Raw genomic sequence first — 18485 nt, forward strand, 5'->3', positions numbered from 1 at the left:
CTATGTAAAATATGCTTCAATGCGTGGTGCTCTTTCCTGGAGCGGTGATTATTGAAAACACTACTGCTTTCGTCCTCAGGGGCCGACAGCATCAACACAAAATATAAGTTCCTTGTTGTTGCTGTAAAGACAAACAATTCAGGTTGACTTGCAAGCTTATTCTGGGGCTTTCGACCAGCTGTCATGGAGGTTGGTCTGTTGTCATGCATCATTTAATCCATAGCTCTTTGAGGAGTTTTTGTCCAGGAAGGCTCAATGTAAGTTTATGTTTAACCTTGGAAATAGAAGTTTAACGAAACAATTTGAATTCAATGGTTCACCATGTAGTTGAGAAAAGATACAGGGGAAAAGCTTCACATAGAGGCATAACGATTTTTATTAGGAGCCAGACTGCTGTTGAACTCTCAACCCAAACAGTTGTAATTTCTTTCTTGACTTGATTGGACGTAAACCTCTTCGAGGGTTAAACGTCGGACACCTGCCATGTTCAGTCCGGAGGCTTAACCTCACCTCATGCCTTCAGCAGACGCCGGATAATTCATGTCAGACCACCTACAACTGTCAACTTATTCTCATCCTGTGAACTGTTACTGCAGAGAGATTACATCTCACCTCAGCGTACCACATGTTAATTAAGAGCTTAACCAGTTACTTAAAAATTACACCATTTGAGGAATACCAATGGGGTTAAATGGGATCTCACTGCAGGAACACAGACTTGGCCTTGCGCTGACCTATAGGACAAAAACATTGTCATCTGTCGGACTTAAAAAGAAAGTGGACTATCCAGAGATGCATCAGAGGAATTGATTTACATTTAGTTTACATTGTTGTTCAGCAGATGACTCAGTGGATGTCTAATGAGCTGCACTGGGTTTAATTAATGTACATTTCCATCATTATAATCCCTAGTTGGCCAAACCGAACCATTATCAACTAAAATAAGGTATGTAGCTGTGTGGTACTTCAGGAGGACATTTTTAAGACCCAACATTAGATAAAAGTTTGCAAAGATGCCTTTAAGCTGTACGAGGAAGTAAACCGTTCCCACATACTGATTCATCAAAACAGAACTTAGAAGTTTAGATCTGACAAATTAATTTATGTCTGTTGAAGTAAAAATAATTAAAATGCTTCAGTAATAGTGAAGAAAATACAAGCAAGTGTCCACCAGAATATGTCTTGTAGTTGGCATTGATTTGTGCGGTTAATACTTCCATGGTGCAATGATGTTTTGCAGCAGGTTTAAATTAATCAATTTGTCATTTTCCACGTTTGGGTTGAATATAAACAGTTTTCAAAGGAGGAAGATCATGCTTACAAAATCAATTTTTACATAAACGTTCTACCTTTTCTCATATATTTGAGGCTTGATGACTGTAACTCTCTTTATTTGGGAGTCAGTCAGTCTCACCTGCAGCTTGTCTACAATGCAGCAGACAGACTCCTCACTGCTACCAACAAGGCAGACCACATAACTACATGATCCCTCTTATTTTGTTGGCAAAGCCATCGGTTTTTTAAAATTTCAAATGTACTTGAATGATTCTGTAAAGCTGTTTGGTAAACATCTATTTTTATTACATAAGCTCTATAAATAAGTTGACCTGACTGCTGATTTTACTTTCTCTGATCCCTGGTTTATGTAAGGAAAGCAAAGGCGAGAGAGAGAACCAGAAGGAGATCATCAATATTTACTGTATTTACAGACACACCTCCTCTGAGCATTTCTTTTTTTGAATTTGTTTAGAGGACTGATCCTGGTGAGGAGCCTATTTAAGTGCCTTTATAATTTGGCAACAGGTGAGGGATCAAGGATCATCATTTGGAGGAATCACTCTTTGTTAAGTCCAGATCTGGAGGACTTCCAGATCTATGCTTAGACTGTGGGCATCTAATCTCCGCTGTCCCACTACAGCAGTGAGATATTCTACACCCAGTAGCTCTGAGACTACCTGACCAACGTTTGGAAGCTTTGCAACCATGCAACCATCAGTTTTTTTCTCAAATGCTTCCTCCTATGTGGGACCACATGGGGAACCCCCTCTGTCACGCACTGGCTTCATCATTCTCGCCATCATTATGGCCCTTTTCACCGGTCCGGCCATCATACTCAACTCTACGGTGATCATCGTGTCCCTCATGCACAAGCAGCTGAGGCAGCCGCTCAACTACGCTCTGGTGAACATGGCTGTGGCTGACCTGGGCACAGCCATGACTGGAGGGGTGCTGTCTGTGGTCAACAATGCCCAGGGGTACTTCTCCCTGGGAAGAACTGGCTGCGTGATGGAGGGCTTTGCAGTGTCCTTGTTTGGTGAGTGAAAAGAGAAGCACAGTATACAGGTGACATATCCTTTCCTCTGTAAAATGACACTTTAGTTCAACAAACATTTGAAAGGATGACACATTTCATCACTGTGTTTACATCATTTTCATTTAACCATAGAACAATATTCACTCACATTTTTCAGGCACTTCCCTGCTTCTCTCATGTGTCCCCCTGACTTTGATTTCCCTCACTGGTCCGCAGGCATCACATCGCTGTGTACAGTTGCTCTGATCGCAGTGGAGAGGATGTTTGTTGTGTGTAAGCCGTTGGGACAGATAACCTTCCAAAAAAAACATGCAGTCGGAGGTATTGCCTTATCCTGGTTTTGGTCCCTCTCTTGGAACTTACCTCCCCTGTTTGGCTGGGGCAGGTATGAGCTGGAGGGCGTCGGGACGTCCTGTTCACCCGACTGGCACAACCAAGACCCTAAAAACGTCTCCTACATCCTGGCTTACTTTGCTGTGTGCTTTGCAGTTCCCTTTGCCCTTATCTTGGCATCCTACACGAAGCTAATGTGGACATTACACCAGGTGAGCATTTATAAATGTGGCTTCATCACAGGCAGTGGTGTAAAGTATCTTCTGTAAGTACATTTACTCAAGTACTGAACTTAAGTACATTTTTGAGGTGCCGTTCTTGAGTATTTTCATTCTACACTTAAGAGGGAAATATACCACTTTTTTATCCATTACATTTATTTGACATCTGTAGTAAATTACATGCTGCAAATCCCAACACCAGCTGCCCCTCAATTCAGATGTCAATTCATTTTTAAAAAGTCAATTTCCCCTCTAAACGTCTCCGATTGTATTATTTAGATAACTTTTCCAGGCCAAAAGATTCAGAGAAATTTTGATTGCTCAAAAAGAGAGAGAGACAAAACACACACAAAAAAATAAAAACAAATTTGTGTTGCAGACATCATCTCACAGCCCCTCACATTTATCTTGTGACCCTTTGGAGGGGACCAGAACCCCACGTTCGGAACCACTGGACTAAACTTGATATTTAAAATGAGCTCCACCTCGACCAGCTATAAACAGTAAAATGCTGCTTACATGTTGCATCAATAATCATTATAATATATCACTCACATGGGCAATTGTTTCTGCAGAATTTAATTTGTATACTTAAAGCACATATTACTGATAATTTATTTTTAAAGAAGTAGGATTTTGAATGCAGGACTTAAAATGGAATATTTTTTAATTATTGTATTGGTACTTTGAGTTTAGTAGAAGAGTATTTCTTCCACGATTAATCATATGATGCATCGTGACATGCAGCAATGGTACCAGTCTATTTACTATTTAAAACAATATTCTGTGTTACAGGTGTCAAAGATGGCCTGTCTGGAAGGCGGAGCGGTAGCTAAAGGAGAGATGAAGGTGGCATCCATGGTGGTTCTGATGGTCCTGACGTTTCTGATCAGCTGGTTGCCTTATGCCAGCCTGGCCATGCTGGTGGTCTACAACCCTGATGTAACGATTCACCCGTTGGTGGGCACAGTGCCGGTTTACCTGGCCAAGAGCAGCACTGCGTTCAACCCTATCATCTACATCTATCTCAACAAACAGGTAATGTAACAACACACACAGACAAGAATTGAATTTATCCACATATGATGAAAAGAATGTAGGAAAAACTTGCTGCGAATCAGCTCTAAAATACTTCACGTCAGCTCCATCTAGTGGTATTGATGGACAGTATACCTCGTTTTAGGATATATTCTTAAGACATAACACAATTTGAATGTAATAACTCTTTCATTATTTTAAGTCTTCCCTTACTATAAAGTTTTTTAATAGAATTCCTTTATTCTTATTTTTTTAAACACAATATCATGTCGTAAGCAGATATAAAGACATTTTAATGTGTTTATTAATTTACAATCTTTGTCAACAATTAACAACAACTTCTCCTATAAAGACATATGTTACATTATTACAATGACATTACGATCACATTAAAAACACTTATTTCTGTCCACAACTACATTACAGTCATAACACACTATGTCATGAACCATTAATAAAAGCTTTATACACTGCTTATAAATTATAAATAGGGGGAGTTAAAGAAAAATGTTATAATTTTTTTAATTGTGGTTCATTCAACAATATATTCAACAATTTTGTTAAATATTAGTTACATATTATATAACAAATATTATATAGCACATATCATTTTTCGGATTTAGATGTATTTTATGCGCAGAATGATACACCTTTTACTAGTAGCTGAATGATGTTTGAATGTTAATACATTAAAAGAGGAGATGTTTTGTCTTGGAAAAACGTTTTACTCTTTGGCTCATTTTGTTGTCTATAGTTTCGTAAATACGCAGTGCCCTTCCTGCTGTGTAAAGAGCTCTTGGAGGACGATGAGGCATCAGAGGCAACGACTGTGGAGATTTCCACCAACAAAGTGTCTCCTGCTTGAAATGTAAAAACCCCTACAGCTGTGTATTCACAAGATTTTTGCCTGAAATGTATAAAAATCTGTTACACGTTTGTGTCTTTTTAAAGATTCATTTAGAGTTTAATTGTGATTTTATAGGTGACTTGACGATCTCTTTAATTTCACGGGTACAGACTTATTGGTGTCCAGTGTCTCTAAAAAGGGCAGAATACAAATAAACCACAACAGTAATTCAGCATAAGTTTATTTAATGATGATCAATAGAAAATAAAATATCAGTATCGATTCAAATAAAGTCAAGGCCAAAATTAAATGAAAAATACAAAATATGTATTGATAAAAAACCCAGAAGGTCATAGTAAAGCATTTGCTACTAAGAGAAATTATGTTTACTGAATAAAAACATTAAGGAGCAAATATCAAGACTTTCAAGTAGAGAACATTACCATGGGTCTTTCCATACTTTTGTACATATTTTACATTATCTTCTATTTTAATACAGCTTTCAGAACATTAATAGTTGTAATAGTAATTATAATCATAACAATATGAAGAAAACTAATAGAAACGTTCAAATCAATATGTGTTTCTCTGAACTGGTACTTTACCTATTTTTTTTTTCTACCTGCGAACAGAGAAACATTGCACCTTGAAAATATCTTTTAATACTCTTTCATTCCCAGCATTGTAAGGTGAGGTGTAAATGACAAATATAGATTCCACTAAACCATACACACGTCCACAAAAAGTACAAAAATGTCTCACCTTAATACACAAATCTGTTTAGAAAAAGGAGAAACAAAAGCACTATACAGTTACTTGTGCAAAGACAAACAGCTATGTGCTAATATTTAAATACCATTGGTATAGACTCAACCAAATCATTATTTTCTTTTTTCAGGAATCCCTGACATGAGGTAAAAGTAAGTTCTTTTCATCTTTAGTTTAACACAACTTTTAAAAGTGTTTACAAAATAATGCATATCTTCAGTTCATCAGTACTGTAATTGCTACGAATAGTACAATGTGCCTGTTGTGTGCATTGGTCCTTTTATATGACAGTCATCAACAAAAGGACTGGAACACATTTTTTTTTTTTTCACTCACAAACAATTCAAAGAGCCCTTTCAATGTGCACACAAAATGGAAAACCTACATTTTCATGACAGTATTCGGTTGAATTAGAGTACAGTACGCACTCGCCTACAAATCAAACACTCATGAACGACACATTAACCCTAAATATCCGTGGTGCTAATTCAAACTCTCCATGGTAATGCCTGAAACAGCCCACTTCTGCTTATTTATACCAGTAACCGTAATGTAATATATGAATAAATGGTAATTGGTAAAAACTTAAAGATATTTAGTTGTCTTTTTGTTCCAACTTGTGGGCTTCAGTTGCTCCTCTTTATGCATCCAGGGTGAGTTTTCTCATTAATAAATCTGATCAGGGGAAAAACACAAAGGTTCAAACCTACCTAATCAAAGACTCTACTGTGGGACACTGTGACAGACAGGTAAGTTGAGACAATGATATGTTGTCACTGTTGCCTAACAAGGTATACTGTACTGAATGCAGGAACCAGGCCGGCTGAGAGAGAAAGGGGCGAGGGGTTAGTATTGCTTAGCCTCTCTCCAGCATCCTGACACCAGGACACCCTCTGTCCTTCCACCTACAACACACATTGGACTGTTTCTGACCTTTGGATGTGTGCATGCGTCTCCTGCCACCACAGGCTGCGAGGACTCGCACACTACACGAAGGCTAAGATGTGATTGCCAAGATTCAGTACAAAGGTTAAATGGAATTACACCATCAACAAAGAGCATGTCATGGAAAATCCCAGCACAAGCTATGAGAAGTATTAATTTATCCCTGTTATTACCATCTATCATTTCTCGTCCTCTCAGCAGCAAAAAGGCATTTCAGTGGGGGCTGACGAAACCTAGGTTTGACTCTGAAACCAACTAAAAAAGCAGCATTGTTAATGCACTATGCATTTTAAATTCTTGTGCATGCCCTGCACAAAATATGCAAACAAATGTGTTCGTCACATCTGTATAAAATTTCAGCGCTGGATCCATAAAATGCTCCTTTAAAGGGGGCTTAACCTTATGCAACTGGTGTTGGTTTAATGAAGTAACACATGTACTCCTAAGCTAAGAAATCAAAGTCATTTGCATATCTTGTGCAGTAGTGATGTCACACAAGTAGAACCTCTTAAAAATGCTGTTTTCATAGGCAAAATAAAGGGTGCATATTAGCAAAAAAAGGCAAATAAATATCAGAACCAACCAAATAAAATAATGCAAGTCTGCTTTTATAGCATAACAGGAGTCACAAGGGTCCATATTGCTGATCTTTTAAATTATACATAATTACAAAATATAGAATATCTCTTTACAAAGTTTATTTTGTTCTATAATACAATTTACAGCATATCAACTATGAAATATTAATCAGGATATTCTAAGAATTTAAAATAACCTGCCTGCATCACAAATGCTTTTGTCACTTCAAAAGTACATATCTCAAGTTGAATGATGCTATAAGTAGGACAGTTATTTCCTGCATAATCTGGTACAACTCTACTGGTGCTCTTCACTTTGTGACTCAGCTGTAGCGCTCATTAAACGGTCTGCAATAACAACAAAGGGATCAACTCATACTAACAACTACGGGAGGAGATATGCCTTTTTATGCTTGCATTGAAAACTTGCATGATATGCCAAACCTTATTAAAGTGACCAAGGTAATGACATCGTACATCTGATTGTCATCACCATTAGAGACCCGCCCTAGAGAGTATCTCACACCTTTGCGAGTTGGTCCATTTTTCACTGGCATCAATATAGACACACAACTCTGATTGGCTGGAGCTGAACCTGTATGTCACCTCCAGCACAAGGCCTTTGACAGGAGGGTGCAGTCAGTCCCTCTGTGCTCAGCAGGGATGGTATCTGGCTCTGTGTTATGAGAACAATTAAATGAACGGGACTAATGTGTCTCTCTTCTATATGCCTTTTCTCTTCAATGTTAAAGGCACTTCTTTTGGTCAGAGCCAACAGATGCATTTTTTTTTTTTTTTTTTTGTTTTTTTCACTGATTTTAGTCTGACAAGGTTCTAAATTGCAGATTTCCGTTAGATCCAGCCACTGCTATAAAGTCGTGATGCAGATCATCTCGTCTGCCAGGTCCTCCTCATAAGGAGCTCTCGGTTCTGTCTCTGGCTCCTCGTCGCTGTAGCTGGCTGCAGTGTCCTGCAGTTCATAGTCCCTTGGAGTCAGCAGTGGGAAGACGTTGACCCCGTTGACGCTTGGGGAAATCCCTCCATTCAGCAGGTGGCTGGCTGCGCTCTCCATCTCATCTATTGTCATCTCACACGCATCTGCTATCTCGTGCTTTGTGGCAGCGACGAACTTGGGATCCTTGGCATATCTCCCAAGCCCTTCTGATATCAAAACCTGCTCGACAGAATGAGAGGAAAAAATATGTTACTCTGGATTTGTCTTGTTTCAGTTATCTGGCTTGTCCCGTTTTGTTTTGACAGCAGCATAAATCTGTGCCTGTGAGATCAAATTACACACACCTCTCCTCTTCCTACATCCCTACCAAGCCTCAAACTCACCGCTTCCACAAGGCTGGTGGCGCTACCTCTCTTCTGGTGGTACTGGTTGTGGTATTCAGGTGGCACCTGCAGGTGGACAGGTGAGTACATCCTCTGGGAGAACTCGAGGTCATCTGTGTACCAGGAGCTCTTGCGCACAGACACTTGGCTGCTAGCAGCACTCTCCCTGTGTGGGTGGTCCACGCGGATGAGAGGGGTGTAGTACGGCGACTGGTCTTTACCGGCCGGTGTGGCAGGAGGAGTGGCCCAGGAGCGGGTGGAGCGGGTTGGGGAGAGGCGGTGGGCTCTGCTGGAGTCCAGGCCTGCTACAGCCATAATCTGTTGGATCAGAAGAGACACATGACACAAACTCTATTCTACTCTACTCAGGCACATTTTACTACCAACTCCAGGAGGATATGTGCACGATTTATCTTGCTTCAACAAATGCACGTTTTATATCATTTAATTTAGAGACTGTAAATAATAAACACATTCTAAAAATGTCAAACATGTGGCACGGTGTTCAAAACAATGGAAGTGAGCAAACACGAGAGACGTGTGCAGCCTGTGTTACCTGCTGCTGCATAAGGTGCAGTGGTAGAGCAGTACGCTGATGTGGAAGCTCGTCCTGGCTAGTTTGTCTGCGCAGACACTCAAAGTTGAAGGATGGCCTTCTGTGACCTGAGTGAGTCAGGAGTGAACCAGTGAGTGACCTCATGCAGGAAACTTTGACAGCATGCGAACACTCAAGGAATATGAAACCGGGTGAGTGGGTAAATCATACAGTGGGTGTAAAACGTATTGGTATGAATGTATTTAGTAGAGTGACTCTTTGATAACAAAAAAAGCTGTTTAATTACTTATTTTATCCAGAGCTGCAGGTGTAACATAGTCTACAGTTGGCTTTAAATCCAGCCTACAACCTGCAGTTTTCTTTTGCGCTCATAAGACAAATTAATGCGACATCATTCATCTTGACAACATCTCAGAACAGTTATGCACAGTGCTGTACAAAAACCATCAAAGCCAACTGTGTACCAGGCAAATTCATTTTTCACAGTCTAATAGTATCAATTATCTGCTATGTAGATATTCCACAATATTTGATTCTATTCTTCATAGTGCATTTAATTAAGATCTACTTCGGGTGATAACAATTAGAATTTATATGTGTGTGTTACTGGCAATGCTGTGTCCTACATTGTGTATGGAGTCTTTTATTCTGTGTGACTCATTTCATGTGGCAAGATATTTTTGTGTTTTAATTTATAAAAATATATATATAATATATAGATATGTATAAGGTAAACATGCTTATGCTGCAGGATTTATGGGGTCAAGATACCTTGAGGCGTGGCAGGAAGCAACCGTCTCTTTGGTGACCTCCGTGAGTCGTGGTAGAGAGGCTGCTCGTCATCGTCATAGTAATTGTCAGGGTGATGGTAACCTTTGGGAGTCTCATACTCCGTGTCACTGTTCTGATACCTGTCAACATACAGAATTAAGAGCATGATGGCAGGCAATGGTCTTGCACACACTATCCCAAAACCCATAAGAAACCATTGAGTTTGTGATTCTTTATAAATCTTTGTACATGTGTCCTATTCTGAGCCGGGTACAAATGCACATACAACTGCCACGCGAGTCAGAAAGAGTAATACCTGTCCCCTGACAGCATACTGTCGTCTTCATAAAACTCCTCCCCGCTGTAATACTCCCCAGAAAGGCGGTCTTCATCAAGCTCCTCCTCCCTGCGGATGGTGGGGTGGTGTCCATCTACTCCGTGGGACCTGATGAAAGGTTAGAGCACAGGGGTCACAGCGGGCACGCTGCTGCTGTTCAGTGACGTAACTGGAATATGGCCATGCACTGCCATGCAGACTCCAGTCTCCAGGGGACAGCGATGCAACCGATCACTCTTATAAATATTAACCACATCCAAACCAAGACAACAGGCAGAGGTTTCGAGCTAAAGAGATGACTCTGTCGACACGTCATCCACCCTGAGGCCCTTCGTTAAAACACAAATCTTTTCTGGAGTGAACTAAGTGTCGCACTTTGCAATTATTTTCAGAACCAGCGGTGACTAGTAGTGCGGTTTTTAAAACATTCTCATACACCACCATGTTTTTGAGCATCTGGGTGCTTGTGTAAAGCAAACACGTCACTTTTACACATGCATAAAGCAGGGCTGCTCTCAGCGATATGCTGGCCACTAACATTTATGTTATTTCTATTTCAAAGCATTGACACAACTGCGTTATAACAGAGGCAGATGGCAACCAGACGAATGACTGGCCAGCATATAGCACATAACACTGACTTAACAAGGATGCAACCATTCGCCGATTCAAAATCAAGTCAAAATGAATCAAATAAACATAAAAATAAAGTCCTTCTTTTGCTGTTGAGACATACTGCTGGAGCCAAACCTATAAAAGCAACATACCTAACATAGGTCTCATAGTAGCGCCTTCTGTCCCAAGATAGCAGAGGGATGGTTGAGAGAAAGCATTTTGGTTAGGAAGGAGAAAGGGAGGAGAGAACACAGAGAAAAGGACAGAGAGAGCATGACATATATATCATACAGTATATGAAACATATACAGCATTCTCATATATATATGTATGAGGAGGACAGAGCGTGATGGCTGATGTGGACTCCAGTGTTGGTTGACAATTCCATTTTCTATTCTTGAGATAAGAAACAAACAAAAAAATCATTTGTCTTTTGTAAAGTGGCAGCAATGAAATTGTCCCCCAAACTTATTGGGTACTAAAGAAAAACAGGCCCAATGGAGCGGCTGAATAAACAGCGGATGGGAAATCATGAGATAAGTGCACTATTGATCACTTATGAAATGAACTGTCAGTGTGAGAGTAGGCTTGTGACCCATTATGAAGTGAAGGGTTTACAATAAAGGTTTGTGAAAAGGAAAGGTTTTACAAGAAACCAGGTCCTGCCAGTTGAAAAAACATACTTTGCAACAGATAATAATTTAAAATAAGATGTCCTCCTTGTTGCAGCGAGCACTCGATGCATAGAAACTTGTGTTTTTTATTTGATTTAATAAGTTAATTCCTCAGTCAGAGAGCTGCTTGAAGCGACTAAGAAAACATCTCCGGTGAGGTTTTCGTTTTCCTATCTATTAAATTTCCACATTTGTCAAGTTCAGGAATAAGAACAAACCCCCAAATAAAATGTGCTGAAAGGTCTGAATCTACATCTATTGTTTGAACTATTTCTGCAGCAGATCAAAGGCTGGCGATCGGCGTGTGGATACCTTTGACCCTGGGGTGTCCGTGGCTTGTCGTAGTCGTAGTCGGAGTTGCGAAGACCCGGGTAGCCATTGGGAGGCGCATGTTCATAGTAACGATGGTGTCCTCCGTTGGGAAGACTGGACGCGTTGGCGTTGTTGAGGTTGACGTTGGTGGATTTGGGAGACTTGCCGTAGGAGTTGTGGTGGCGGTGGTGATGGTGGTGGCGGTGGTGATGGTGGTTGGGGTGGGACATTGCGTTGGCTCGAGACAGGCGTCCCACCGGCTGCTCCATGTGGGCGTAGTGAGGCGGAGGCTGCACCTGCAGAGGTCGCTGAGTGGCGTTGGTCTGGTGGCCGTTGGATCGCCGATGACCACCATTCATGAGATGGTTACCGAAGAGTCCACCATTACGCTGTGAAGGAATGCTCAAAGTAAAACCTCCAGAGCCTCGACTTCTTACAAAGCAGCAGAACAAATGTGCTATTGATGTTAAGTCTCAGGACTGATTTCTTTTTCAGAAATTGTATGAGCAAAAAGAAGTTCAAAAGCTGGTTCATGGCACATGACGTGAGCAAACATGAATGCACTTTTGTTTGAATTGAAATGAAGGAAAACAAAGGAAGCCAAAATAAACCAAATGATCAAAAAGCTACATATTGTAGCAACATAGATTAAAGACAACATCTACTATTTAAATTTAGATGATTCATATTTCACTGAGTACATTTCCTTTTATAGCTTTTAAAAAAAATGGAAAACACGAATAAGTAACTTTACAAGCACAATATTTAAAATGTTGCCACATGTCCTCTTGTCATGTAAAATTGAATCAGTTACCCTATAAATTTCCTCGTCTTCCTCTGGAATAAAGTCTACTAGCTCGTCATCTTGCAGATCACATGATATCGCTCGGCGAATTTCGGGCCCAATATCATGCAGCGTGCGAAGGCCAGCCTGAAACCATGACAATAAGAGGGCTAAACGCTACAGCGGGGAACCTTCATCTTACAACTCACAGTAGCAGATCTGAGGTCATACAGTCACAACCACCACACATACTGGGCACACACACACACCTGTGCTGGAATATGCAACACCTGACATTAACAGTATACTGACAGACTGTGTGAGATGAGAACACATAGACAGACAAATGTGCTCTCCTCAATGCAACCTGCTGTGAGGATTACTCTTCTGAGATGTCTCGAGCAGCATCCAGCTGTGCTTTGCTGGAGGGAGGGAATAATTACTTTTCTTCCTTTCCTTGATTTGTAGTTGTACTTAACCAAATTAGAACAATACACACAAATTGTCACTATAATTAAATTAAAGGTTGGTCATGTTTACTGTCTGACAATGATATATGGGGTTATATTGTAGCCATATATCATACAGTACATCGTAAAGGTAACAGAAATGGCGACAAGCTTTGCGTGTGAATTTCATGAATCGATGAGTGAATTGTGAAAACACATGAAAATATGGCTGGAGACGATGACACACGCTTAACATCAACATCTATGCTATCTAAAGACACAGATACACAAACAACAAATTCACACATTGGAAACAACAGCACAGTAACAGATTCATACTGTACACCAAGATCATGAACATCCTGCTGGATCATAAACCATAACATTAGCACACTTAATGGCATTTGAATGAAATGCACAAAGACACATTTTACAGAGTTGCAACGCTCATAAATCCATGTTTTCACACAATTCTCTCTCTCTCTCATAAATAATACACACACACACACACAAGAGGAGACTCACCTGTAAAGCGATAGCTGTGTTGTTCTGCGACGGGTGAGCACCCACCAGGCCTTCCTCTTTACGTTTCTTGAATTTCCTAAAGTAGTCCTGTATCAGGAAGGTGGCATAGAACTTCCCCACGGTTACCTCATCATCTGAGTGAACAGACCACACAAATGCTTCCTGTGTCAGCAGGTCACTACACACAGAACCCCTCATAGAGAGAAGGAGACACACTTCTCTTCTCTCGTCCATTCTCTATAAACTGTGGGTCCTTCTCCTCAGGACTACAGACAAGGGAGGCACTCTTCAACCCCAAATCAACCAAAAGTAATTTATATCCCAATTATATACATCCATCTTGATGGTGTATATACTGTACCTCAATCTGCACCACATGAGATCCTTTGCTGTGTTTTAAAAAAGAACAAATATTTGCTACAAACCCTTCATGTGTTTGTGGATTTCTACATCTGAACAGCTTTAGGTGATCAATAAAAGAATCTTCTGCATCAAATGTATAATTGTTTTGAAATTGGATGGATTCAATTGTATAAATAGGACCCACTAAAGCTGAGAGTAATAACTCTCTGTACAGGACAGGATGAGCAGACTCAAGGTCCGATAGACAACAAATAAACATACACTATATCATAGAATACTGCTACTTTTCAATCAGCAGTATGTAATTAGTAGTGAAATGCAGGCTGCAAAAACAATACTTTTAAATATTAAGATAACATTTGTCTGAAGCAACTGCCATTCATTTACCTTTGAGACACTTCTATAATTTGTTAAATATTTTTGAGATTTTTTACTGTGTGAACCAAATTATTTGTTTTAAATGTCAGAGAATGCCATTTAATTTACTACTTTAGCACATGCAAGCAAGCAGATCTACAGTATGCGTCATACATGTCAGTATGTTTGCGTGAATTCACCTGTTTGTGCTCATGTTTGTTATATGTGTACCAGCCAGTGATGGTTGTACTTAAAAACTGTGTGTTCACGGATGAACACGGATGTTCACGGATGTATTTTTGTCCCATTTTTTTTTTAATGATTTGAAGAGTGTGTGAGAATCATTCTGAAGCAGGGGTCTGAATCACTTTGAACAAGAACGCTGGGGACAGAGAGCAGAGAGAGAGGCAACACTAGTTCCATGCCACCACCCTAAAACAGAACTGCTTCAGAATATTCTGAAGTGCTTCAGAGTTTGGATACAGAGATATGAAAGTGTGAGAAGAATAAGCTGTGGAAGCTCAAGCGGTGAGAAAAGGACAGAGATTAAGACAACAGAGTGAATCAGAGAAACTGAGAAAAGAGAAAGAGAGACAGATAAATAAGAAACGAGAGACGTATTAGTGAGGAAGACAGAGCATGCACTTGCACAGTGGTCTACAAGGCCATGCAAGCCCAAAGCCCAGCAGACAGTCAGTGGCCTCCATCAGCATCCACGGCAGGAGGGAGGAGTGTAGATCAAACACACACACACGGATAAGAAACACACTGCTGAAGGGACAACCAGGAGAAAATGAGCAGAGCAGAAACAGCACAATACAGCTTTACTTGTGTGTGAGCATCAATGTGTGTTAGCGAGTTTGTTATTTTAGGACATAGAAAGAGCAGTTTGGAGCTTCCTGTAATTTTATGCAAATAGCATATGGGCAGCATCTGGAGTGTGTGTGTGTGTGTGTGTGTGTGTGTGTGTGTGTGTGTGTGTGTGCTAGCGGCTTCAGCTTGATTTGTGTGTCAAACTACAACAGAAGGACAGAGAGGTGTGTGTGTGTGTGTGTGTGTGTGTGTGTGTGTGTGTGTGTGTGTGTGTGTGTGTGTGTGTGTGTGTGTGTGTGTGTGTGATTTCATTGACGGGCAGATTCCACTAACCACCAGCAGGAGGCACCACTTGGTCCAGCAGCTTCATGCTGGTTCTTTTCCAGATTTTCTTGATGACAGCGCGCAGCTCTTCATTGGCCTGCTCCAGATTACCTGCACCACAGGGAAATAAAAACGTCCCTAAGAAACCAGCGCTCCGGCCCACAGCCATTTTAAATCCAAGCAAGTTGGTGATTAAAGGCAACAGCAGAATATTGTATGTGTCTTTTTCAGGAGCAGAACGTGGTGTAATGGGATATATATATTTGGCTCATACCTTCTGTTTTGATCTTCAGGGCCGTGCGCACCAGTGCAAACAAAGTGGCGTTAAACATGACTGTGCCGTCACTGTTCAGGGGCATGTTCATGGCTACCAACCTCTGAAAGAAGAGAGCACATAGAGGCCTTTAACATGGTCAGGTCAGTCCAGCTGAATGATCAGTATGTCTGTTTGTATTTTGTAAATTAGATGATAAATTAAGGGAGAAGAGACCTTGCAAGCCACTCTGTGAGGGCACAGTTTGCCGAAGCCGAGAGGAGGCTGGATACGACGAAGAAGTGTAACAACATCCAGATGTTTAATTCTGCCCCTTTATGAGAAACAAAAATGAACTATCAGTGTACAGAAAAACGACTGCACAGTCAAATGAATGTGAAATACTTTCTGGTACTGACGGTAATAAAGCACATACTTAGCCTCTGGGTCGTACTCTGACCAAATTCTCTTGAATTCATCAAGGTGATGTGGACCAAGAATGGACCAATCACGTGTTAGATAGTCAAAGTTGTCCATGATGACTGCCACAAACAAGTTGATAATCTGGAGCGGCACAAGAAGATTGTGTTACATACATTTGCTTGGCATTGTGCGGCCTATTCAATGTGTTTCAACGAATCATATCAATCACAATTACTAGACACAGATGTATAAAGTTGTTTTTGAAACTTGAGCAATCTAGGTTAAAATAAATCTGAACTTCAAAACAAAAGTGTAAATACTGGCTATCAGCCATGTTTAGAAAGGGCTGTGAATTACAAATGTTACATGCTATGACTAGATCAGTTAAACTAAATGAGAACAATAGATTGAATAGCATTGTTTGGTACTTTATTGGAAAGGAACTACTACGATGCTGTCTTGGTTGTTGCTCTCTCTTCCAACGTTTTATATTGTTTGCACCGATTATTATTGAGTTACGGCTAATGTCATATTACAACTTTGTTCAGTTCTCTAATTATTGGGAGCCATGTTGTTTATGGAATATCAGTGGAGCTGCATGGGCCTGTAAATGAAAGCCAGGTTTTACATATTATCCAATGAATCATACTCAGACTGTAGGAAAGACATTCCTTCAAACATAGAAAATTAAAATCTTAAATCTCATGGTAATCTACCGAGGCTATAAAGTAAATAACTAGTATTAAGACAAACACTGTTTAAAATGTGTGTGTACCAAGAAGGCGCAGAGCATGTAGAAGCTGATGAAGTAAATTATTGCAAATCCACTGCCACACGTCATCTCCTCGCCGGGGTTGTAGTCGGACTCTGGGTCACACAGTTTCCCTGCAATGCAGGCCAACATGATCTCCTGCCACGCCTCTCCAGTGGCACACCTAGTGGAACAGGCATGACGGACACAAATTAATCACTCAATTACGTAATGCAGAAAACTAAAAACAGTGAACCGGTTTCCTGATGACCCCAAAAACCTACACACCTGAAGAGAAGGAGCACTGCCTGAGGGAAGGTCTGGAAGTTGTTGTTTCTGTTGATGTGCGTGCCGTCCACCATGGCAACCTTTCCAAACACCTGAAGCAGAAATATGGCTCGCATGAATTTAACTGCAGCCACACCAACTTGAGTAACACAAAGGGAAAATGTTTCTGTCACATTTAGTTACCAACCTGCATGCCAATGACAGCGTAGATGAAGAACAGCATGGCTATCAGAAGAGCAACATATGGCAGAGCCTTCACGCAAAAGAGAGGAAAAACAGTAGATTAATATGTGTGATTTTACTATTTCCCTCAGCCGTCGATAAGATAATCGTACTACACCTCACCTGGAAAGATTTGATGAAAGTCCAAAGCAGGGTGCGAATGCCCTCCCCTCTGCTGAGGAGCTTGACCAGCCGCATGACTCGAAACAGACGAAAGAAGGTGATGGAGATGCGAGCACTGTCCTCCGTGTTCTGGGGAGAAACAGTCCAGAGTCAGAGGACAGGACAGCAACAGCGCATGTAGTGGACACAGAGCACCTGGCTGCGCCTTACGGGATGAAGAGGTCACAACTGAGACCCCGGTGTCAGATACATATGGGCTGAAAAAGCAGCACTGCATCTTATGGGCAAAACTGTGTGTTTAGAGCAAACCTAGTTTTGCATTTGAATAGTTTCTGTTGTGGTGGCAACATCGTTTACATGTTGTGCAGTTATTCTATACAGCATATACAAGCCTGCAGATTTTAGGCAATTTCTGGTCAAATCATAATCAAACAGAGTCATCAAAGCAGAGCAGCTGCAGCCGATATGTTTCTGTTAGTCTGCATCAAAAGCACTGTCAGGAGCCCTGTCTCTGTAAAGACCTACAAGGGAGGAAGCAAGGAGGCGAGCATGCTGGAGAAAACCTTGCCATATTTGAAAGGAAACATCTGCGCAAGCATGGCACCCTCAATCCAGAGTCACTGCATGCAGAGTCACAGTGGGGCCAACCCGAACAGGTCGGCCAGGGAGTTCACAGGTCAGAGCAGAGTGACCTGATCCCGTGGGTCATCCATGGGTAACTACCCCACGCAAGAAGGGTGGCCATGTAGCAGTGTCAACATCACAAACGTGAGGAGCGGCACAAAAACCGTTCCCACCTAACAGGACACGCAGCGTCACGTTTGAGTGACACACTCTCCTTTGAAATAGCTCCAAACATTTAGGAAAAATTAAAAGCATTTTTGTGTTTAAGATATATGCAAATCAACAAACAAAACAAATGCAAGAAAAATGTTTAAAAATATACAGGGAATGGGAACATACCATGAGAAAATAATTGAAATAGAAATAAGCGATCATAGGAGGTGTAACAGAAAAATACCAAACAAAGAGATGCAGATCTAATAAACATGGCATGGCCCTGAAGGGGGAGGGGGAGGGGGTGGGAGGGGCGGAGCATCTTACCCCCTGCTCATCCACCTGAGGCGTCTCCGTTGGCTTTAAAATCAAAGACCTGTATTAAT

The 18485-nt window shown here is 40.9% G+C and overlaps 2 protein-coding genes across 2 annotated transcripts in view; one reads left to right on the plus strand and one right to left on the minus strand.

The window, feature by feature from the left end:
- The first annotated feature begins 1983 nt into the window (after nucleotides 1-1983).
- LOC142970526 (parapinopsin-like) lies at nucleotides 1984-4771 on the plus strand. The gene is made up of 4 exons (XM_076110821.1): nucleotides 1984-2314; nucleotides 2531-2859; nucleotides 3664-3906; nucleotides 4661-4771. The coding sequence occupies exons 1-4, from the start codon at nucleotides 1984-1986 to the stop codon at nucleotides 4769-4771; spliced, it is 1014 nt and encodes a 337-aa protein (XP_075966936.1).
- A 3141-nt stretch (nucleotides 4772-7912) lies between these two features.
- The window catches only part of cacna1da (calcium channel, voltage-dependent, L type, alpha 1D subunit, a), a 52836-nt gene continuing 42263 nt past the window's right edge, over nucleotides 7913-18485 (minus strand). The window contains exons 31-48 of the mRNA XM_076110510.1: nucleotides 18427-18459; nucleotides 17323-17451; nucleotides 17165-17230; nucleotides 16978-17069; nucleotides 16714-16873; nucleotides 15952-16079; nucleotides 15753-15849; nucleotides 15537-15639; nucleotides 15272-15373; nucleotides 13406-13539; nucleotides 12462-12578; nucleotides 11648-12036; nucleotides 10814-10840; nucleotides 10026-10154; nucleotides 9710-9849; nucleotides 8939-9045; nucleotides 8383-8700; nucleotides 7913-8218 (exon numbers count right to left, since the gene is read on the minus strand). Of these exons, the coding sequence (XP_075966625.1) occupies nucleotides 7913-8218; nucleotides 8383-8700; nucleotides 8939-9045; nucleotides 9710-9849; nucleotides 10026-10154; nucleotides 10814-10840; nucleotides 11648-12036; nucleotides 12462-12578; nucleotides 13406-13539; nucleotides 15272-15373; nucleotides 15537-15639; nucleotides 15753-15849; nucleotides 15952-16079; nucleotides 16714-16873; nucleotides 16978-17069; nucleotides 17165-17230; nucleotides 17323-17451; nucleotides 18427-18459 (2577 nt within the window). The remainder of the gene's footprint in view (nucleotides 8219-8382; nucleotides 8701-8938; nucleotides 9046-9709; nucleotides 9850-10025; nucleotides 10155-10813; nucleotides 10841-11647; nucleotides 12037-12461; nucleotides 12579-13405; nucleotides 13540-15271; nucleotides 15374-15536; nucleotides 15640-15752; nucleotides 15850-15951; nucleotides 16080-16713; nucleotides 16874-16977; nucleotides 17070-17164; nucleotides 17231-17322; nucleotides 17452-18426; nucleotides 18460-18485) is intronic.

This window comes from Anarhichas minor, unplaced genomic scaffold (assembly GCF_050575085.1).
Source record: "Anarhichas minor isolate MPS153535 unplaced genomic scaffold, ASM5057508v1 ptg000043l, whole genome shotgun sequence".
NCBI lineage: Eukaryota > Metazoa > Chordata > Actinopteri > Perciformes > Anarhichadidae > Anarhichas > Anarhichas minor.

Bases quoted from the DNA above. Each gene is read 5' to 3' on its own strand.
- LOC142970526 (XM_076110821.1), top strand. From the start codon at position 1,984: ATGCAACCATCAGTTTTTTTCTCAAATGCTTCCTCCTATGTGGGACCA. The intron at 2,860-3,663 runs GTGAGCATTTAT...TCTGTGTTACAG, and splicing joins TAATGTGGACATTACACCAG to GTGTCAAAGATGGCCTGTCT. The intron at 3,907-4,660 runs GTAATGTAACAA...TGTTGTCTATAG, and splicing joins ACATCTATCTCAACAAACAG to TTTCGTAAATACGCAGTGCC.